The 23,489-nt window shown below is 36.1% G+C and overlaps 1 protein-coding gene across 8 annotated transcripts in view; it reads left to right on the forward strand.

Moving 5' to 3' along the window:
• NEK1 (NIMA related kinase 1) overlaps positions 1-23,489 on the forward strand; it is a 219,655-nt gene that overhangs the window by 77,458 nt on the left and 118,708 nt on the right. For all 8 annotated transcript variants that reach the window (XM_058720928.1, XM_058720926.1, XM_058720921.1 and 5 more), the window contains one exon: positions 17,341-17,443. In XM_058720928.1, the coding sequence (XP_058576911.1) occupies positions 17,341-17,443 (103 nt within the window). The remainder of the gene's footprint in view (positions 1-17,340; positions 17,444-23,489) is intronic.

The following is a 23,489-nucleotide window of genomic DNA, read 5'->3' on the forward strand; positions in this document are numbered from 1 at the left end:
GACATCTTCAGTGTAAAAAGGTGGTTTTATTAAAATACGGAAATAGGACCTGTGAGCAGAAAGATCTGCACTGGGGTTGTGACAAGTGGGATTAGGAATAGTGTAAATCTAAGGTATTTTGGAAACAAGGTTTCTAGGACCTTGAGGGGGGTAGCTGATGTTAGGAAAAGGTCATTTATTAGTGTTTAGTAAAAACTCAGTCACGAGACCTTTCAGATTTATATCAGGGGGCCATAAGCTTAGAGTATGATTGCCAACATATATGTTGGGAGGGTGGTTGAGATAAAAAGTTTCCAAAGGAATTTTTATATGTTAAAGTAGACTTACAGGATCCTGGAGGTCAGGATAATGTTAAGCTAAGATTGCCTTTCACCCTTAGCAAAGTGTCATCATCAAGGCAGCTGAGTTCCTAGAGGAATGTTACTCTGCCTGTTTCAAGGACTTATCAATGGACTATAAGCTGTAAGGAAATTTAATTTTTCATTTGCCTTTGTTTCCCACATGATAGTATAAAGAAAATAGAGAAAACTATGTTATGTTTCTTCACACTGTTCATCTTCCACAATGTTTCTTGATTCTGCATACTTGGAATGACAAATTGCACTATATTGGGCCATTTGCATCAAATTCCTATTATAACCTTGAAATGTTTGCATATATTTGAGTTTCAAATTGTCTTAAATGGCTCTGTTTCTCAGTTGCCTTTTCCAATATACCACATCTTCCATTCAATCTTTGTTTTGCATTAGGTATATTTTCACTATTTTAATTTTCAGTTTTTAAATAATTTGTGGTTATAAGATCATTTTTATTTCATTTGTGTCAACTCTGTTGGCTTAGTGGTATTCAGATAAATAGTATGCATTTTCTTATGTTGCATGAATTTATTGTTATTATTGATGGTAGGTATTATTGAACTCTTATTGTATATCAACTTGTATTTATTCATTACAGCAACCCTATGGATTAGTTATTATTCTTTTAGTAAAAATGAAGAAATTAGAATTTATAGAGATTTAAAACTTATGCATGGTCAGGCAGCTAGTAAGTGGTAGAGTTCGGATTTAAACTAAATCCATCTGACTGTAGAATTCTTAAACACTCTGTTATGAAGATACTACTCAAGATACTACTAGTGAATAAGGTAAAAAGTTATTGCTTTGCTTGGTTATAAAATTTTAAAATATTGGGTTAACATTAAAGATGATGCCAAGGATTGCATGAAGTTTCATATATACTCAGTGAATTTATTTTGGTTGTGTTTGAAGATATGGAAAACAGAAGAATTGGCAGACAACCAAAGATCATCAAGTATCATATAATTTTCAAAAAACATAGTCTATATACTTAGACCAGTTTTCTTCGTGTTGATCCCTGGCAAGGTTAAAAGTGATGCCTGCAAACATCTTAGGAGGAAGTGGCAATCACTTGGACAAAGTATAAATTCACACAGAATATATTATGTCAAATTTTTTTGTTTTGTTTTGTTTTTTAGAATTATAGGCTAGAACTTTAGTTCTCAAACTGTGTGGTGAGGCAAACTGGAGCATCATAGTGCCATGGATATTTTATAATTTTGAAGGGAAACACAACTACATCTGTTGGACAAAGCACAGACCACTACTCAAACAGTTTGGTAGTAATTAATTAGTAAATAGAACTACTAGGTATTTCTCTTGGTCTAGAAGCATTGTGAAAAAATTAGATACCTCGTAGAGTAGATAAACCAAAGCAATTTATTGTTGCCAGGGTGTCTCAATGTAGATAAGGTGAAGAAATAGAAATAAAGATTGTTAGGTGGATTAGTAACTGGTTAAAGAATTATATGCAGAGGCTGCCGGTTGGTATTTTCATGTCATCCAAATAAAAATATGTAGAAGCTTGTCCTCCTCAAACTAATCTTCATTTTTAAGGGGTGCATTAAAAAACATTTAAAGGATACAGTCATCACATTTCCAGAAGATGTAAAGTGGAAAGAAATAGTAAATGTGTGGTACGATTGATCAGGAAACAAAATAATCTCAGTAGACCATAGCTACTATGAACCTGAATTAGATATAATTTAACAGGAATAAATTTGATGAACTTTTGAGTCTGAAAAATTATCTGATCAAAAAATTTATACCTAGAAAAGGTTTATAAATAGCACACATTGAGAGAAATTGAGCTAGTGACCCTTCCTTGGCCCCTGGATCAAATAATAGCCTTTAAATGGCCTACAAGGTCTCATAGAGGCCTGTGTACTCCTTATTTTTGTGCTCCCTCTTTCTGTACTTCTGGGAGTGGAGAAGTAAAAGACGTGTTTTCTCATCCTTGTTCCTTTGCATCTCCTGCTCCCTCTGCCTAGCATGACTTTGCCTCTGCCCATTTTGCCTGGTTAATGCCTATTCATTATTCTGGCTTTCGTTTAGATTGGCATTTATTTACTAGCTAAATAAAATAATAAAATAAAATAAAATAAAATAAATAGAGGACCTGCTTGAGGAATTCTGCTACCTTTTAATTTTGCCAAGTTCATTTTAAAAAATTTATCAGCCCTAATTCCATCCTTTGATAAAAGAATGGACATTTGGATGTGAAAAATGTAGATTGATGCCATCTTAGAATATAGATTATCCTTTTGGATTAAATAAATTTGGATTTGTAGAAAATATGTAGTCATTTCTTTATATTGGCAACTATTAAAAATTAGTGATAGAACACCACTGCTCAGAGAATGAACACTCGCTAGTCACAACTGCTGTTCTGAGCCTGAATTACTTGGTCCTTTGGGGTGCTTTCACATCTTGACATATGCGTCTGTATAGTAGAAATAGGCCTGTATGAAGAGGTCTCCAGGCTGAGTTGAGCATCTCCTCCCTTGGTCATTGCTTGGATGGTTGCAGGGGGAGCTTTTTGGGCATCCTTCATCTCTCTCACCATTACTTTTGCATCTAATACTATCATCTCAAGTTTTTTAAAATTTGTATATTAATGCAATCGGGTCTCAACAAAACCTTGCCTTTGTCTCACAATAGGGTAGCTTTACAGCTCCCCCCCTTTTTTTTTAGTGTGTTGATTTTACAGTTTAATACTGAGTTGTCCAACTTATTTATTTTAATTTCAGATCCTGTAGAGGATATATTCACAATAGGTTAAATTAGGGGAAAAGAAGCAAGTTTAAACATGTTTCAAAGATTTGCTTCTCTCTTGCAAACTCCTTGTAAATGAAAAAGAAAAATAATAGAAAAGCCTTCAAGCTGGTATAATTGTGCTATAAGAATTTAAATGCCCTTATTTTTGGGGACACCTGGGTGGCTCAGTTGGTTGAGTGGCTGGCTCTTGATTTCAGCTCAGGTCATGATCTTGCAGTTTGTGAGATCAAGGCTTGCATCGAACTAGGGATTCTCCCTTTCTCTCTCCCCTCCCCTGCTCATGTGCTCTCTCTTTGAAAATAAATAAACTTAAAAAAACAAAGGCCGTTATCTTTTTTCTTTTTTTTTCTTTCTTTCTTTCTTTCTTTTTTCTTTTCTTTTCTTGTCTTTGCCCTTATCTTTTATAGCTAGTCATCATTGGTAAGGAGAAGATTTAATTACTGTGTGTGTGATATTCTCCTAATTCCATGCTTACTAATACCCAGTGTCTCATATTTACATATATATCCTATTACATGGATCAACAACTTTTACTCCTCCCTCATACTTAAGCTGTTGTCTTTGCCCCTCAATGTTTTGCTTCACTCAAAGGCATTTACTCCTTTTTGTCCTTGTTATCCTCAAGTCCCCCTTTAATACTGCTTCCTTTGCTTAGTTCAGAGCTGCTCACATATTTCCTGTTTTAAAAATACTAGAAGCTAACCATCTTGTCACATCCCTTTTATAGGATTCTTAACCAAACATTCATCCCTGTTTTCTCCCCTGTTTGCTCATGGGAAAAGGAAAGTCACAAGTGGCTTTTTTGTCTTGCCTTTCTGCTTGCCGAAGTGATACAGGTGTTTTGGAAAAACTGAAGTATAGGAGGGTTTTAGGAAGCAGGAATGGAAATCACTACTCCTGTCTACAGAGGCAGTTACTGTAAAGACTTTGATCTTTTTTTCTTGCACTTTTTCTTCATATATTTTTCCTTAGTCACTGGAGATCAAGTCATGTATACAAATTTGTATCTGGTGGGTTTTTTTTTTTAATCTAACATTTTTTACTATAACATTTTCCCATGCTGAAATCATTTGCAAGGGAATTTTGATGTCTGTAAGATTCCAGTGCCTGAATTACCATAATTTATCCATCGTTTGTAATTTTTCACTTTTTTGGAATATTTTTTGCCAAACTTTATGTTTCTCATTTCTGTATAATGGAATCTTAGAAGGGCAGTTAGTGGGTTAAAGGAGTTGGTCAGTTATGTTCTTGGTAAAGATCCTAGAAATAAACATTAATACATTTATCAAATGTATTTAACTAGATGCATTTATTAACTAAATATTATTAAATTTCTGGCTGGAAAAACTACCAATTTATGTTCATTCTAACAGTATATGACAGTGCCCCTTCTAGTACCAGTAGCTTTTTAAGAGCTGAAGTGTTTTTTTGTTTTGTTTTTTAATGTTTATTTATTTATTTTAGAGAGGAAGAGAGAAAGAGGAGCGCCAGTGAGCCAGTGGGGGGGGGGGGGCAGAGAGCGAGAGGGAGAGAGAGAATCCCAAGCAGGTTCTGTGCTGGCAGCACAGAGCCCGACACAGGACTCGAACTCAAGAACTGTGAGATTATGACCTGAGCCGAAACCAAGAGTCAGATGCTTAACCAACTGAGCCACCCAGGTGCCCCAAGAAGTTTTCTTTTTTAAATGTTTACTTTTGAGAGAGAGAGAGAGAGAGCACAAGAGAGGAGGGACAGAGAGATAGAGGGACAGAGGATCAGAAGCATGCTCTGTGCTGACAGCAGAGAGCCTGACGCTGGGCTCAAACTCACAAATTGTGAGATCATGACCTGAGACGAAGTCAGACGCTCAACTGACTGAGCCACCCAGGCACGCCAAGAAGTTTTTAAAATATATAAAATTAAAGTAGTAGAGGAGTTGAAGTTTTCACTGTATTCTATACTGGTTACACAAAAGGGTATTGACACACTAGATACCTATAAAAATAGTGATTTGTAAGGATAACGATAATAAAAATAGGAGCTAATATTTAATTGGACACTTCCTTCCAGGACCACTTTCAAGTAATTTACATATATAGTGAATTCTTATTACTTATTGATTGCGTGTTTGTGAATTAGACTACTTGCTAAAATTTATGCATAACCCCACAATCAATACTCCCAGTGCTTTCATGGTCATTCATGGACACGCACAGAGCAGCAAAAAATTTGAGGCACCCAATGCACGTATTCCAAGCTGAGGTTGAAAAGACAATGTTCTGCTTTCTTGTTTCAGCACTCATACACAAATGTGTTTTTTGTGTTGTATTCACATTTTTTTTTACACTTGTGTGCATATTCTTGATGATTTCACTGTTTAAAATGGCCCTCAAACACAGTGTTGAAGTGTTGTCTGGTGTTCCTACGTGCAGAAAGGTTATGATGTGCCTTGTGGAGGAATTATTTGTGTCAAATGAGCTTTGCTCCAATGTGAGTTATAGTGTTATTGGCTGAGAATTCAGGCTATATACATTGAATAAAGTATCTTTAAATAGAAACATACGTAAAACAATGTTATATATCAATGCATTGTCAAAGATGTTGTAATAAGAGGCTAGCAGGAACATAACCCTGTGTTTCTCCTAGGGGATAATGATTCAGTATTCTCTACTTCAGTACTCATGGTGACTTTTTAGAACATAACTACTATGAATAATGGCAAGTGCCTATGGTATTTACTTATTTATTTATCACCAATGCTATGGAGCAGGTATTATTATTCTCCCTATTTTACAGATGGAGAAATTGAGGCACTGCATAAACAAATAATATGTTGGAGGCCACATAACTGTTTATTAGTAAAAGTAGCATTTGAAAGTGGACAGTTTGTTTCCAGAGTTCACTCATTTAACTGTTGTGCCATGTTGACTTTAGTGAGGATTATTTATTAGGAAAATTAAAGGAGCTGGGAGAATCCAGCCACCATTAAAGAAAATATACTTAAAGGAGGAAGCTTGGAAGAATTGGATGGCTTTTCACGTAGAAGAAGAATCAGACTTATTTATATATTTCCACAGTGTAGAATTACTATGACTAGGAGAAGTAGAGAAACAGACTTTAGCTAATTATGAGGGCTGTTCAATGGGTGGACCATCATGCGACTTAGTGAATGTCCTCAAGCTGAAACTATTAAACTAGAGCTTTGAATGGCCATGTGCCAGGTATATCCAGGTGGGACTAGAGGAATGGTTTATTCAGCAAGAAGTTAGACTAGTTAATACTTAAGGTCTCCTCCAATTTAAATATTATGATTCTTTTGCCTTGTACTTTTTAGTGGTCATTGGCATTAAAGAACATTGTCAAAGCATCTGGTTTTATTAAAATTTGTATGTCATTGTTGTTCCTGGTCAGTTCTTTTCCCTAATTCAAACTGAATCAGCAAACTGAAATTTATACACAACTAACTCTTTCACATTCTCTTTTTCTTATATTTTGCAATGCCCACATTTGCCTGCTCCTTTATGACTTCACTTATCTTTCCTCTTCCCTTCTTATCAGCAACTCTGGCCAGTCTGACTTTGCTTATATCTGTGTCTTATGTCTTAACATACCTCTTCAATTAGATTTTTTAAAAAAGACTTTATTTTAGAGCAATTTTAGGTTCACAGCAAAACTGAGGGAGAAGGTACAGAGATTTCCTATATATTATCCCTGTCCCCCCATATACATAGCCTTCCCCCTTATCACCATCCCCCACCAGAGTGGTACATTTGTTGCAAAGGATGAACTTCCATTCAATTAACTTTTTAATATTAGAGCTTCAGCCATGTAAGACCATTTTATAAAACTATTGAGCGCCTCTTAACATTTGTGTTTTATAGATGCTTTTACTTTTCCAAGTCTTTTGCTCTCTATTGTATCATTTAATTTGAGTAAAGCTCACACCAATTCCGTTCCATCAGATAGACGTTATGCCATGGAACAGAGGAGGAAACTTAATGAATAAGCCCCATATATTCTTTTCCTATCTCATTAACTCTGTGCCATCCTAGCTCTTCTACTTTAAACCACACTGACTCATTTTTTATTTCTCTGATTATTTCTTCTACCTAGATTGTTACATGTTTTTGTGTTATTATCGCCTCTTAAAATAATCACTCATAATCATCCTTCAAAAATTTTAAATACCTCTTACCTGTAAAAGATTTGAGCTGTGGATGTGAAGTAACCTTGGCACTTATTCATGCCTTTGTATGAATAAGAAAAGGATGTAAAAGAATGTATAAGAAAAGGAAATGAAAAAACTTACTACTCCTTTTTTCCCTCCCCTCTTTTCAAGATGGAAAAAATGAGTTTGTCTTAGAATAATTACTTCCTTTGAACCCATTTTAATGTCTCTGCATTTTCCCAAATTCCTAGTTTATTACTATATAATTGTGGTTTATACAGTATTTATATTATCATTACTATACTATTAATCTAGAATACTGTTTTACTTATTTTAGGCGGTATAATTTTGGAACTCAAAAGATAGAGTAATTTGTCTAAAACAGTAAGTGTCTCTGAATTCTTAATAATGTTTAATGAACAAAATCACTATTAAATAAATTGACTATTTCTGACTTATCTCCATGAGTCTAGCACAGTTTGTGTCCATAGTTTAGTATAGTTTTATTATTTTAGAGAGGAATATGAATATGAGTATGGACTTTTCTTTTGGTGTATATGAAGTAGTTAACAGAAATGCATGTGAAAAATTAAGACAGTTTGTAGGTTTTTAAGCATTATGAGGGGCTATAGAATCAATTAAACTAATTTTTGTCTTTTGTTATTCTTTTAATAAGGTTTATTGCTCTGATTTGTATATATCGAATCAACCTCGCATTTCTGGAATTCTGTTTTATACAGCTTTACATCTTCAAAGATCGACATAATATTAGCAAATAGTTGACAATAAGTATTTGTTTAATAAATGAGAGGGAAAAAGAAATAATGTTAAACAAAAATTACTGCACGTTGTAAGTTTGTGATGGAAGCAACGAGTAACGTAAACCTGCTTATTTAAACCAGCTCAGGAAAAGGTTATTCGAGAAGCAAAACCTATAAATGATATAAATAAATACAACAGATAGTACTTTATATATGTACTGTGAAAATCTGTAAGTCAAAACTGTTATACATATGATCAGGTTTTAGTAAAATAATTCTAAGTATTAATATATGTCATTTGCAGGTTTAGACTGACACACATTGGACATGGTATCTTAGGATGGGAAATCAAACATGTTTTACTTCTACAAAGGTTTGAGATGTGGTCAGGATACATAGCAGTGAGATCAGCAATTTTACTTAATTGCAAGTGGTTGTGTAAGCTTCTAGGACTCCCCAGAAGAGCCTGGAAGACATACAGTTTCATATCACACATCCGAGTATCATATTCTCTTAAAGTTTATCCTCCCTTGTCGGACCCAGCCTTGTATAATGGGCCTGTAGACGACTAGAATCAAGCCTTGCCTGGACATATGCAGGAGATATGTTGCATCCAGACTAGATAATAATCTTGTAATTATACAGTGTATAATATGACGGCTAGAGTATAGCACATGTGTACTACAGAGGCATATACAAATTTCTCATTCATTATTCTTTTTTTTTTAGTATTTTTTATTTTTATTTTTTTAATTTACATCCAAATTTGCATACACTGCAATAATGATTTCAGGAGTAGATTTCAGTGATTGATCCCCTATGTATAGGGGATCAGTGCTCATTCCAGCAAGTATCTTTCTTAATGCCCCTTATCCATTTAGCTCATTCCCCCTCCCAAAAACCCCTCCAGGAACCCTCTGTTTGTTCTCTATATTTAAGAATCTTTTATGTTTTGTCCCCTCCCTGTTTTTATATTATTTTTTGCTTCCCTTCCCTTATGTTCATCTGTTTTGTATCTTAAGTTCCTTATATGAGTGAAGTCATATGATATTTGTGTTTCTCTGATAAATTTTGCTTAGCATAATACCCTCCAGTTCTATCCACATAGTTGCAGATGGCAAGATTTCATTCTTTTTGATTGCCGAGTAATACTCCATTGTATATATACACCACGTCTTCTTTTTGTCCATTCATCTGTCAATGGACATTTGGACTCTTTCCATACTTTGGCTACTGTCGATAGCACTACTATAAATATTGGGGTGCATGTGTCCCATCGAAACAGCATACCTGTATCCCTTGGATAAATACCTTGTAGTGCAGTTGCTGGGTCATAGGATAGTTCTATTTTTAATTTTTTGAGGAACCTCCACACTGTTTTCCAGAGTGGCTGCACCTGTTTGCATTCCCATTGGCAGTGCAAAAGAGATCCTCTTTCTTCGCATCCTCGCCAACATCTGTCATTGCCTGAGTTGTTATTGTTGTCCAATCTGACAGGTGTGAGGTGGTATTTCATGGTGGCATGGTGGTTTTGATTTATACTTCCTTGATGATGAGTGACATTGAGCATTTTTTCATTTGTCTATTAGCCGCCTGGATGTCTTCTTCGGAGAAGTGTCTATTCATGTCTATTGCCCATTTCTTCACTGGATCATTTGTTTTTTGGATGTTGAGTTTGATAAGTTCTTTATAGATTTTGGATACCAACCCTTTATCTGATATGTCATTTGCAAATATCTTCTCCCATTCCGTTGGTTGCCTTTTAGTTTTGCTGATTGTTTCCTTCACTGTGCAGAAGGTTTTTATTTTGATGAGGCCCCGATAGTTCATTTTTGCTTTTGTTTCCCTTGCCTCTAGAGACATGTCAAGTGTTACTGTGGCCGAGGTCAGAGACGTTTTTGTCTGCTTTCTTTTCTAGGATATTGGTGGCTTTCTGTCTTACATTTAGGTCTTTCATCCATTTTGAGTTTATTTTTGTGTATGGTGTAAGAAAGTGGTCCAAGTTCATTCTTCTGCATGTTGCTGTCTAGTTTTCCCAGCACCATTTGCTGAAGAGACTGTCTTTATTCCATTGGGTACTCTTCCTGCTTTGTCAAAGATTAGTTGGCCATAAGTTTGTGGGTCTGTTTCTGGGTTCTCTATTCTGTTCCACTGATCCAAGTGTTTGTTTTTTGCCAGCACCATACTGTCTTGATGATTAAACCTTAGTAATACATCTTGAAGTCCGAGTCTATGATGTCTCCAGCTTTGGTTTTCTTTTTCAGTATTGCTTTGGCTATTCGGGGTCTTTTCTGGGTCCATACAAATTTTAGTGTTGTTTCTTCTGCTCTGTGAAGAATGCTAGTGTTATTTTGATAGGGATTGCATTGAATTAATAGATTCCTTTGGGTAGTATTGGCATTTTAACAATGTTTGTTCTTCCAATCCAGGAGCATGGAATATTTTTCCATTTTTTTCCTGTGTTCTTTAAATTCTTTCATAAGCTTTTGATAGATTTTTCACCTTTTTGGATATGTTTATTCCTAGGTATTTTATGGGTTTTGGTGCAATTGTAAATGGGATTGATTCCTTGATTTCTCTTTCTGTTGCTTCATTATTGGTATATAGGAATGCAACTGATTTCTGTGAATTGATTTTATATCCTGCGACTTTGCTGAATTCATGGATCAGTTCTAGCAGTTTTTTGGTAGAATCTTTTGGGTTTTCCGTATAGACTATCATGTCCTCTGCAAAGTGTGAAAGTTTGATTTCTTCCTGGCCAATTTGGGTGCCTTTAATTCCTTTGTGTTGTGTGACTGCTGAGGCTAAGACTTCCAATACTATGTTGAATAACAGTGGTGAGAGTGGATATCCCTGTCGTGTTCCTGACTGTAGGGGGTAAGCTCTTAGTTTTTCTCCATTGAGGATGATATTAGCAATGGGTCTTTCATATATGGCTTTTATGATCTTGAGGTATGATCCTTGTATCCCTATTTTCTGGAGGGTTTTTATCAAGAAAGGATGCTGTATTTTGTCAAATGCTGTCTCTGCATCTGTTGAGAGGATCATGTGGTTCTTGTCGTTTCTTTTATTGATATGATGTGTCACATTGATTGTTTTGCAGATATTGAGCCAGTCCTGCATCCCAGGTATAAATCCCACTTGGTCATGGTAAATAATTTTTTTAATGTATTGTTGGATCGATTGACTAGTATCTTGTTGAGGATTTTTTGCATCCGTGTTCATCAGGGAAATTTGTCCGTATTTCCCCCTTTTAGTGGGGTGGGGTCTTCGTCTGGTTTTGGAATAAAGGTAATGCTGGCTTCATGGAAAGAGTTTGGAAGTTTTCCTTCCATTTCTATTTTTTGGAACAGCTTCAAGAGAATAGGTGTTAACTCTTCCTTAAATGTTTGGTAGAATTCCCCTGGAAAGCCATCTGACCTTGGACTCTTGTTTTTTGGGAGATTTTTGATTATTAATTCTATTTCTTTACTGGTTATGGGTCTGCTCAGATGTTCTATTTCGCTAGTGTATATGTTTCTAGGAATTTGTCCATTTCTTCCAGATTGCCTATTTTATTGGCATATAATTGCTTATAATATTCTCTTACTATTTGTATTTCTGCTGTGTTGGTTGTGATCTCTCCTGTTTCATTCTTGATTTTATGTATTTGGGTCCTTTCCTTTTTCTTTTTGATAAAACTGGTGAGGGGGTTATGAATTTTGTTAATTCTTTCAAAGAAACAGCTCCTGGTTTCATTGATCTGTTTTACTTGGGTTTTTTTTTTGGGGGGGAGGAGCTTCAGTAGCATTGATTTCTTCTGTAATATTTATTATTTCCTGTCTTCTGCTGGTTTTGGAATTTATTTTTTCTTTTTTCCATCTCTGTAAGGTGGAAGGTTGGGTTGTGTATCTGAGACCTTTCTTCCTTCTTTAGTAAGGCCTGGATTGCTATATTCTTCCCTCTTATGACTCCTTTGCTGCATCCCAGAGGTTTGGGGCTGCGGTCTTATCATTTTCATTGGCTTCCTTGTACTTTTTAATTTCCTTTTTAACTTCTTGGTTAGCCCATTCATTCTTGAATAGGATGTTCTTTAGTCTCCAAGTATTTGTTATTTTTCCAAAATTTTTTTATGGTTGATTTTGAGTTTCATGGTGTTGTGGTCTGAAAATATGCACGGTATGATCTTGATCTTTTTTTACTTGTTGAGGGCTGATTTATGTCCCAGTATGTGATCTATTCTGGAGAGTGTTCCATGTGCACTCGAGAAGAATGTGTATTCTGCTGCTTTAGGATGAAATGTTCTGAATATATCTGTTAAGTCCATCTGGTCCAGTGTGTCATTCAAAGCTATTGTTTCCTTGTTGATTTTCTGTTTAGATGATCTGTCCATTGTTGTAAGTGGGGTGTTGAAGTCCCCTACTATTATGGTGTTATCAATGAGTTTCTTTATGTTTGTGATTAAATGATTTATATATTTGGGTGCTCTCATGTTTGGAGCATAATTGTTTATAATTATTAGATCTTCTTGGTGAATAGACCCCTTAATTATGATATACGGCCCTTCTTCATCTCTTGTTATAGTGTTTATTTTAAAATCTATATTGTCTGATATAAGTATGGCTACTCTGGCTTTCTCTTGATGTCCATTAACATGATGGATGGTTCTCTATCCCCTTACTTTTAATCTGAATGTGTCTTTAAGTTTAAAATGGGTCTCTTGTAAACAGCATTTAGATGGATCTTGTTTTCTTATCCATTTCTATTACTCTGTGTCTTTTTTTTTTTTTTTTTTAATTTTTTTTTTTCAACGTTTTTTATTTATTTTGGGGACAGAGAGAGACAGAGCATGAACGTGGGAGGGGCAGAGAGAGAGGGAGACACAGAATCGGAAACAGGCTCCAGGCTCTGAGCCATCAGCCCAGAGCCCGACGCGGGGCTCGAACTCACGGACCGCGAGATCGTGACCTGGCTGAAGTCGGACGCTTAACCGACTGCGCCACCCAGGCGCCCCTACTCTGTGTCTTTTGATTGGAGTGGTTAGTCCATTGATGTTTTGAGTGAGTATTGAAAAATATAAATTTATTGCCATTATATTGACTGTAGGGTTGGAGTTTCTGTTGTTGTTCTCTGGTCCTTTCTCATCTTTGTCGCCTTTGGTCTATTTTTTCTGTTTTTTAATCTTTTCTTCCCTCAGAGAGTCCCCCTTAAAATTTCTTGCAGGGCTGGTTTAGTGGTCATGAACTCCTTTAGTTTTTGTTTGTCTGGGAAACTTTTTATCTCTCCTATTTTTAATGACAGTCTTGCTGGATAAAGAATTCTTGGCTGCATATTTTTCCAATTCAGCACACTGAATATATCCTGCCACTCCTTTCTGGCCTGCCAAGTTTCTATGGATAGGTCTGCTGCAAACCTGATCTGTCTTCCCTTGTAGGTTAAGGACTTATTTTTTTCCCTTGCTGCTTTCATGAATCTTTCCTTGCCTGAGTGAGTATTTGGTGAATTTGACTATGATACGCCTTGTTGATGGTTGGTTTTCGTTGAATCTATTGGGAATCCTCTGTGCTTCTTGGATTTTGATGTCTGTGTCTTTTCCCAGGTTAGGAAAATTTTCTGCTCTGATTTGCTCACATAAGCTTTGAGACCCCTATGATTCTGATGTTAATTCCTTTTTAGTGAGTCACTAAGTTATCTAATTCTTATATCCTGCTCTTTTGCCTTAGTCTCCCTCTTTTTTTCTGCTTCATTATTCTCCATAAGTTTGTCCTCTATATTGCTGATTTGCTGCTCTGCTTCATCCGTTATTGCCGCCACTGCATACATTCGAGAACAGCTCAGTTATAGCATTTTTGATTTCATCCCGACTAGCTTTTACTTCTTTTACCTCCACAGAAAGGGATTCTAATCTATTTTCAACCCCAGCTAGTATTCTTACGATTGTGATTCTAAATTCTTGTTCAGATTCTAAATTCTAAATTCTATCTTGCTTGTGTCTGTGTTGACTAAGTACCTGGCTGTTATTTCTTCCTGTTCTTTCTTTTGGGGTGAATTCCTTTGTTTTGTCGTTTTGAAGGAAGAAAAGGAATTAATAAAGTAAAAAAAATAAAAATTAAAAAATTAAAAACAACACACAAAAAATCAAATAAAGGATGCCAGATCCTAGGTGTGTTTTGGTCTGGTTGTTGAAAGAAGCTTGATAGAATAGAGAAAAAAGGGAATGAAAAGAAAAAAAAAGGAGAAAAAAGGAAAACATTAGAAAATTTGAGAAAATGAATACAGTAAAATAGAATAAAAGGAGATGATGACAATAAAATAGTTTTAAAAATTTACAAAAAAGTGAAAAATACAGCAGAAAATATTTAAAGAACAATCTTTTTATGTAAAAATGGAAAAAAGAATTAATTTTTTTTCTGTCTTTATTCAAGAATAAAGAAAGAAAAAGGAAACAAAAATTGAATAGATGGACCGGTGAACAGAATGAGATACGATTGAAATTACCTACAGTTTCCCCTAGGAGTCAAACTATGAAGCACTTTACAGTCCATAAACTAAGCAGGTGGAGCGACTTATGGTGTTCTTCAAGACTTGTGGTTGGCCCAGTTCGGGGTTGGGGGAGGCTTAGTTTAATGACTCCATTCTCCACTAGATGGCACTGCTTAGCTTACTGGGGTGCATTGTTGTGGCGCATATAGGTGTGTATGTTCATGCGTGGGAGGAGTGAAAATGATGTCACCCAGGTACCCAGTGTCTAGTTTCAGAAGTCTGTGCTGCCCTCAACCAGCACCCCTCCTTTGTCTCTGGCTTCCGTCCACTCCCCACTTCTACACTGTCCGTGACCAAGCCATCGGGCTGCCAGGTGGCACCTCCCTCCTGAGTTTTATCTCAGATGGGGCTGTGTTTACCAACACTTTACTTCTGAGGGACTGCAGCCTTGACCTGCTCAGACCCTCTGGGGGTGGGTCTTGCCCAGCAATGGCCAGATGCCAGCTGCACCAAGGAACATTTGTGCAACTGTGCTACTGCCAATATTCAGAGACTGAAGCCGGGCACTAGCCTGCCCCAGAAAAAGTTCCTGTGATCATGTGGCAGCAGCATTTCAGGGATTATGGCAAATCACAACACACATCTGGTGCCAGGCTTCACCCCCAACATCCTTGTTCCAAAATCAGTGAATGTGGCTGATCTCTGGGGTCTGTTGGGACTCTTTCCTGTCAGATGTCCATACAGCCTCTACCAAATGTTGTTTCATCAGGGGAACCACCTCTCCCCATGTTACCTGAGGACCCCTGGGACTTCTCACTTTGCCCCTGGGGATTCACCCTACCAGAGCACTGCCAGGTATCGAGCTGTGGTGTTTTAGACTCTGTGCTCCCCTGTTTAGAGAGTGTTAATGGAATTTAAACCCTCTCCTCTCTCCTTTCTCCTTTCTCCTTTCTCCTTTCTCCCTGTTTTGTTCAGTCCCTTGCAGCTGTTTCCACTCTTTCTCTTTCTCTCCAACTGCTTTTGTTGGGGGATGCTTTTCTGGTACTCTTCCCCCCGTCTCTGTCCTCTCTCCACAAGCAAAGACAGCTCCCTGCCCTCCACAGCTTCTCTCTCCCCCAGTTCACCTCTCCATGCTGCATACCTGCTGAGTTCTGTGGTTCAAGTTGTGCAGCTTGTTGTGTTAATCCTCAATCAGTTTTCTAGGTGTGCAGGATAGTTTAGTGTTGGTCTGGCTGCATTTCAGGGAAGAGAGATGCAAAAAAAACCTTCCATTTTGTTCCGCCATCTTGGCCCCCTTCTCTCATTCATTATTCTTAATCTACTCAATCTACCAGGGGTTATGTAAAGTACATTTCTGAATTTGATGATGTGACACTAGATTAAGAGTTAGTTACCTACACATACCTGACAGTCATAATAAAAGGCTCTTAACCAGCTATGGAGATTATTTAATCCTATAAAATTCCAGTGATGGGAATCAGAAAGTGTTTAAGCCTATTGGAAGACAGTGCATTATTTCCTGTATTTTTCAGAGCATAACTTAGTTATGGTCTTGAAGAAAGGCTGTAGGAAGTTTGTGTGCCTTAGTAGCCAAAATTTGAGTAGAGGCACAGCCAGTCCACTTGCTCATCTTTCTGACTCACCTCCAAAATTAACTGCAGTTGATACTATGCTATGAGTTCTCTGATTATTGGAGCTGGGTTTTATTCATTTTTCTATCTCTCAAAATATACAACAGGCATAATATGTAAAAGGCACTGTATATATTAGGTACAGAATAACAGGCACAATGTATATTAGATGTTCAATAAATGGTTGTTACTTGTAGTTTTATTTGTAGCCTAAGCTTAACACGTTTACATTCTTTAATAATTGTCAGAGAAAGATACAGTAATATAACCTATCCATTTTACTTTTTAATATTCAAGGAATTCAGACATTGCTTTTTGTCTTTGAAAGCTCACACAAACTTTTTATTCCTTTCATTTTTGAAATTTCTGCTATGCTGCTTTAATTTTACTTCAATATTGTTGAAAGAAGGTTTTTAGATATATTTGATACAGAATTCTAAAAAAGCTTAACTACTGGAAAATATTGAGATTCTCCTATAATGAAGTATAATCTAAAATAATTTTATATGTAGAATAAATAAATATAAGAGAAACCTTGGTAAGATTTGGAGTAGTAGAATAGATTTTACTTTTATTTAAAATAGTAAAGAACGGGGCACCTGGGTGGCTCATTCAGTTGGCTGCTCCTGGTTTCTGCTCAGGTCATGATTTCACAGTTTTGTGAGTTCAAGTCCCACATTGGACTCTGTGTTGGCAGCACGGAGCCTCTTTGGGATTCTCTCAACCCTGCCTCTCTGCCCCTCCCCAACTTGCACTCTCTCTCAAATGATCTTAAAAAGCAATTTTAAAATAAGTAGTAAAGAAAGTGGCACCTGGGTTGCTCCGTTGGTTTAGTATCCCACTCTTGATTTCCGCTCAGGTCATGATCTTACAGTTGTGAGATGGAGCCCCGTGTCAGGCTCTGTGTGGGCATGGAGTCTACTTAAGATTCTCTTTGCCTCTCTCTCTGCCCCTTACTTATTCGCAGTCACGCGTGCATGTATTCTCTCTCTCAAAAAGAAAACAAATAAAAGAATAGTAAAGAACGTGATTTAGGTAGTGAATACTAATATATATGTAGCTATTTCTTCATTAAGAAGGTTTTATTTCACATCAGTCTTCATATTCTGCAACAAAGAAAACATTTTGAATAAGTCTAATTTTTAACTTTTTGAAATATTTAATGTTCAGAATTTCTGATTTTGTTATTTGTCCGAATTATTTAGGCAAAAAGGGCAACTAGCTGTGGAAAGAGCTAAACAAGTGGAAGAGTTCCTACAGCGAAAACGGGAAGCACGGCAAAATAAAGCTCGAGCCGAAGGGCATATGGTATGATTTTTTTCTTTTTTTTTGAGATTTTGAGCATATTAATATTCAGAGTGAAGTTCTGGAAAAAGGTAGGTATAAATGAATTATGTTTCTTTACAAACATTTAAACATTTACTGAATAAAAAGTTGTGACATATCTTCTCTTCTGCCTTGTCTTTTATACCAAGGTGAAATTCTGTTGATGGTTTGCTTAATTAGGAGTAAGTTTACAGCTCTATCTTTGTGTAAAAAGGGTAGAAGTAGACATAGCAACCCAGATATTTATATTAAAACAAATGAGTTTTTACATTGCTGCCTTTGTTTTTTCAAACATGCTTTTGGTTTTAAATACTTTTAGGTAGCAAAGAATTGTAGAAGAAAAATGGGAAGCCTTCAGATAAATATAACTACATATCTTTTCAAAAGCACATTAGAAGCAAAAGTATATTAAAACCTCCAATTATTCCAGCTAACTAAATTAAGTCACATATCCAAGAAGATATTAATGGTTTTTAGATAATTATTTTAGTACTTAAAACTTAATAGTTTTGACTTGTAGAAGTATACAAATGCCTTTTGACCTTTTGTCCACAGAATAACTGATGATTGTTTCTGTCAGCTCACCACACCATGAGGCATCCTGCTAACCTAGGAAATAAGTCAGTGATATGGTAGTGTATTTTGATTAGATTTATAACTTAGAGTAGATCCTAACTGGTATCAATGTGAGTTAATTAATGTAGTTATTTCAAATTTTAGCAGTTTTTTTCTTTGCAATGTCACTGAAAGATACTTAGATGTTTTAATGGTTACCCTTTATATTTTTAACACATGAGTTTGTTTTTTGATTTTGGAATTAATTTGTGCTTGTATCCCTCCTGTAGATAGTAGAAGAGAACCTCCTGTGTTTTCTCTTACCCCATATCTCTAAAGTTAATAGCATCTGGAATTTTAGTTACAGATTTTAATTTGAAATATTTTAAAACAATTATTAGACTTATCAAGATTTATATATTTCTTTCCTCATCACTGTTCCTTATATTTTATTCTGCTCTCACTTTGTCTTTATGGTAGAGAATATTCTCTGGCAATTCTCTTGGGCAGAAACTTCCCAAGATTTGTTGGGAAATGTCTTTATTTTGTCCTTTTGCTTGAATAATTTGTAGTGGTGGTTATTTGGTGAATTTGATTACCATTTGTATGTCTGAAAAAAATATTTTGCCTTCATTTTTGAGAAATATTTTTGGTGAGTATAATATAGGTTGAAAATTTTTTCTTTCAGAACTTTAAAGATGATTCTCCATTTATCTTCTGGCATGCCTGTTTCTGACAAGAAGTTTGCTGTCATTCTTATCTTTTTCCTGTATATGTAATGTATCTTTTTTCTCCACTGACTTTTAACATTTTATCACTGGAAGCAATTTTTTTTAATGTTTATTTTTTTATTTTTGAGAGACACAGCATGAGTGGGGAAAGGGCAGAAGGAGAGGGACAGAGGATCTGAAGTGGGCTCTGTGCTCAGAGCAGAGAGCCCATTGCGGGACTCGAACTCAGTGAACTACAAGATCATGACCTGAGCTAAAGTAGGACCCTTAACCGACTGAGCCACCCAGGCATCCCCACTAGAAGCACTTTGATTACAATGTAGTTTGGTGTAGTTTTCTTCATGTTTATTTTGTTGGGATTCTTTGAGCTTCTTGGATCTGCGAATTTATAATTTTCATCAAATTTGGAAAAATTTTATGTATTATTTATTGAAAAATTTTTTCTGTTCCCTCTCTTTGATTCCAGGATTCTCATTACCCATCCACTAGACTGTGTGATGTTCTCTCCACATCCCTCTGTTCATTTTTTTTCACTCTTTTTTCTACTTTTCATTTTGGATAGTTTTTATTTCTATACCTTCAGCCTTCAGGTTCATTAATATTTTCTTCTGCTTTGTCTAATCTATTAATCCCATCCAGACATTGTATTTTTTTCATCTCAGAAATTTTTTTCATCTTGTATTTTTTAATTTACAGTTTATTTGGGTCATTTCTATACTTTCTGCATCTCTCCCTATAGTATTTATGCTTTTCTCTACATTCTTAAATTTGAACATAGTTAGAGGCGCCTGGGTGACTCAGTTGGTTGAGCGTCCGAGTTTGGCTCAAGTCATGATCTCGAGGTTCATGAGTTCATGAACCTGTTCACTACAGTTCACGAGTTCATGACAGCTTGGAGCCTGGAGCCTGCTTTGGATTCTGCATCTCCCTCTCTCTCTGTCCCTTCCCCTCTTGTGCTCTCTCTCTCAAAATAAACATTAAAAATAAAAATTTGAACGTAGTTATAATAGATGTTTTAATGACCTTTTGTAATAATTCTGTTATTTTTGTCATTATTGATTGATTTTTATCCTCATTGGAATCTTCTTTTCCTGCTTTTTCATACACCCAGTAATTTGTGATTGGATGCCCAGCATTGTGTATTTTATCTTGGATTTCTTTGTATTTAAATATGTTGGGGCTTTATTCTAGGATGCAGTTAAGCTACTTAGAAACGATTTGAGTCTTTCAAGGCTTGCTTTTAAAATCTGCTAGGCAGGTCCAGAATAGCCTTAAGTCTAGAACTAATTTGGCCCCATTTCTTCAAATACTGCTTCTTCTCCTTTTTCTCTTTAAGAGAACTCATATTAGATGGTTAGTTTGGAACTTTCACCAAAGGTCCCTTTTTCTGTGTTTCTTTTTTATCCTTTTTATCCCTTTCTCTCTTATTATTGTGTTTTAGAAGTATTCCTAGGCTTAAATTTCAGCTCACTAACATATTCTTTTGTTTTGTCTACTCTGCTGTTCAGCCCATCTAATGAATTTCTTTTCATTTAGAAACTTATGTTTTCATGTCCATGAATTCTAATTTGTTTTCCCCTAAATCTCGTTAATTATATTCTCATTTTTCTGATAATACTATAGTCATTGATTAGTCTTTTTTTTTTTTTTTTTTTTTTTTTTTTAGTGTGCTATTGGCCTTCTTACCTTGGTTTCTTCTGTTTTTAAATTTTTTTTTTTTCAACGTTTTTTATTTATTTTTGGGACAGAGAGAGACAGAGCATGAACGGGGGAGGGGCAGAGAGAGAGGGAGGCACAGAAGTGGAAACAGGCTCCAGGCTCTGAGCCATCAGCCCAGAGCCTGACGCGGGGCTCGAACTCACGGACCGCGAGATCGTGACCTGGCTGAAGTCGGACGCTTAACCGACTGCGCCACCCAGGCGCCCCTGTTTTTAACTTCTCTATTTCACAGTGTCAGCATTCATCAGATGTTTGGTGTTCATGACACTGTGTTCATATTTGGGAGTATCTTTTATTGCTCCTTACCTTTGAGTGGCCCCCTGGTGAGATGGGAGAGTGCTACTGTCTTCTGTGCAGTTTTCAGTGAGAGTAGAGAATGGATGGGACATATTGATATTCTGGAGACAAATACCTTGACAGTTTATTTTCTGGGCTTAGGAGACTCTCATTCTTCTTCATTATAACCAGCCACCCAGAGGATTGGCCTGACCTTTACCTCTAAGCCCTCTCTGATCACTCCTATCTGAAGGTAACTAACTGTGCTTTCTGGCTTTTGGAGATGAATAATACGATGGAAGTAATACTCTTACTGTAACCACTGTCTTTTCCTAGACCTTTTCATATTCTTAGCTTCCAGAAAGTCTTAGGGCATGCTTCATGTTGCTCACACCTTCTGTGGTAGTATTCTTTCTGACATGCTTTTGCTAATGAAGTTTCTCACTTAAAACTGATTTTCTGGACTTTTCTTTATCTCTAGATTCCTTCTGTTCTTGGGACTACTAAGAGTTTTGCTGGTTTTTGAGCACTGATGTCTATTCACTTAAAACAACAACTTTATTGTAGGATTTTGCAAGAAGGGAAGCTATAGAGTCATTTTGCCATCTTGCAATCAGAATTTAGTATTTTTGTTTTAATTTTTAAAAAACTTAAAAAAAACTTAGAGATCAGCAGTGCATTTTGACAGGGATTTTTATATGATCTTTCAAGATTCACTTTGTTACTCTATATAGAATTTCTTCATTCCCTTGATGGCTAAATGTATACATAAAACTTTACCTTAGAAAGATGCAGATAAGAGTAAAAAAAATTTTTAGTTGGGTGTGTGCATTATATATATATTTTTTCTATCTGCTAATTTAACAACAAGACAGTTTGTTAAACACTTTGGAGGTAGTAGGTTAATTAATTAAACGTTGCTTAATTAAAGCTTCATCAGACATAGTTTGTCTCTAGAGTAATTTATAATCTTAATATTGAATAAGAATACATACACTAGTAATGTGAGGCAGTGAGCTGAAATTAACTGTGGGGAGTCTTCATAGATGTTAAGTTTGAAATTAGAACTTTTTTATGATGAGATAGAGATACTATTTAAAATTGGTCTCTCTGTTAGTTTTCTGTTGCTGTGTAAGAAATTATCATAAATTTAGTGGCTTAAAGCAACACAGATTTATTACAGTTTCTGTGGGTAAAAAATCTGGCATGTTTTAACTGGATCCTCTGCTGATGGTCTCGTAAAGCTAAAATCATGGTGTCAGCCAGCTGTGTCCTCATCTGAGGCTCAAGTAGGGTAAGACCTTCTTCACTGCTTAGAGTGTTGGTAGAATTCACTTTCTTGCTACTATAGGACTGATATCTTCATTGTTTGACTAGCTTTTGACAAGGGATCAATAATTCTAAGAGACCACTGTCAGGTCTTTGCCATGTGGCCCCCTTCATCTCAGCAACAGATGACTTCTTGTGCATCAAACCCCTCTCATGTTTCAAATTCCTGACTGCCACTTCTGCAGCCAGCTTGAGAAAATTCTGATTTTAAAGAGCTCATGTGATATCACCTCACACCTGTCAAGAAAAATGCCTAGTACCAAAAAGATATGAAGTAGCAAGTGTTGGTGAGGATGTGGAGGAAAGGGACCTCTTGTGCACTGTTGTAATGTGAATTGGTGCAGCCACTGTGGAAAATAGTATGGAAGTTCCTCATAAAATTAAAAATAGAAATACCAGCTGGCTTAGCAATTCCATTTCTAGTTATTTACCCAAAATAAACAAAAAGAGTAATTCAAGAAGATATATGCCCCTATGTTCATTGCAGCATTATGTACAATACCCAAGATACTGAAGCAACCTAAGTGTCCATTGATATAGTGTACACACACACGCACATGCACACACACACACACACACACACACACACGAATATTACTCAGCCATGAAAAAGAATGAATCTTCCCATATGGGACAACATGGGTGAACCTAGAAGATGTTATGCTAAGTGAAATAAGTCAGAGAACGACAATATACTGTATAATTTCACTTATGAAATCTAAAAAACAAAATACATGAACAAACAAAACAAAATAGAAACAGACTCATAAATACAGAAAACAAATTGGTGATTGCCGGAGGGGCAAAGAGTGAGAGAATGGGCAAAATAGGTGAAGGGGATTAAGTGGTATAGACTTCCAGTTATAAAATAAGAAGTGATGGGGATGTAAAGTATAGCATAGGGAATATAGTCAGTTATGTTGTAATAAGTTGTATAGTGACATGATAACTAGACTTACTATGGGATCATTTTGTAATGTACATAAATGCTGAATCACTCTGTATACACCTGCAACTAATATAATATTGTGTGTCAACTCTAGTTGAATTTTAAAGAAATAAATAGCTCACGAGTATCTCCCGTCAGTGAATAAATATGTAAACAAACAAATAAATAAATAAATGGCTCATGTGATTTGGTCAGGCTCACTGCATAATGTCCTTTATTTATTTATTCATTTATTTATAATGTTTATTCATTTTTGAGAGACAAAGCATGAGTGAGGGACAGGCAGAGAGAGGAGGAGGCACAAAATCTGAAGTAGGCTCCTGACTCTGAGCTGTCAGTACAGAGCCCAGTGAAGGGCTCGAACTCACTGACTGTGAGGTCATGACCTGAGCTTAACCGACTCAGCCACCCAGGCGCCCCACTTTAAAAAAAAAACTTTTTTTAACGTAATGTCTCTATTTTAATGTCA

The sequence above is a fragment of the Neofelis nebulosa genome, chromosome 3, assembly GCF_028018385.1.
Source record: "Neofelis nebulosa isolate mNeoNeb1 chromosome 3, mNeoNeb1.pri, whole genome shotgun sequence".
Classification (NCBI taxonomy): Eukaryota; Metazoa; Chordata; class Mammalia; order Carnivora; family Felidae; genus Neofelis; species Neofelis nebulosa.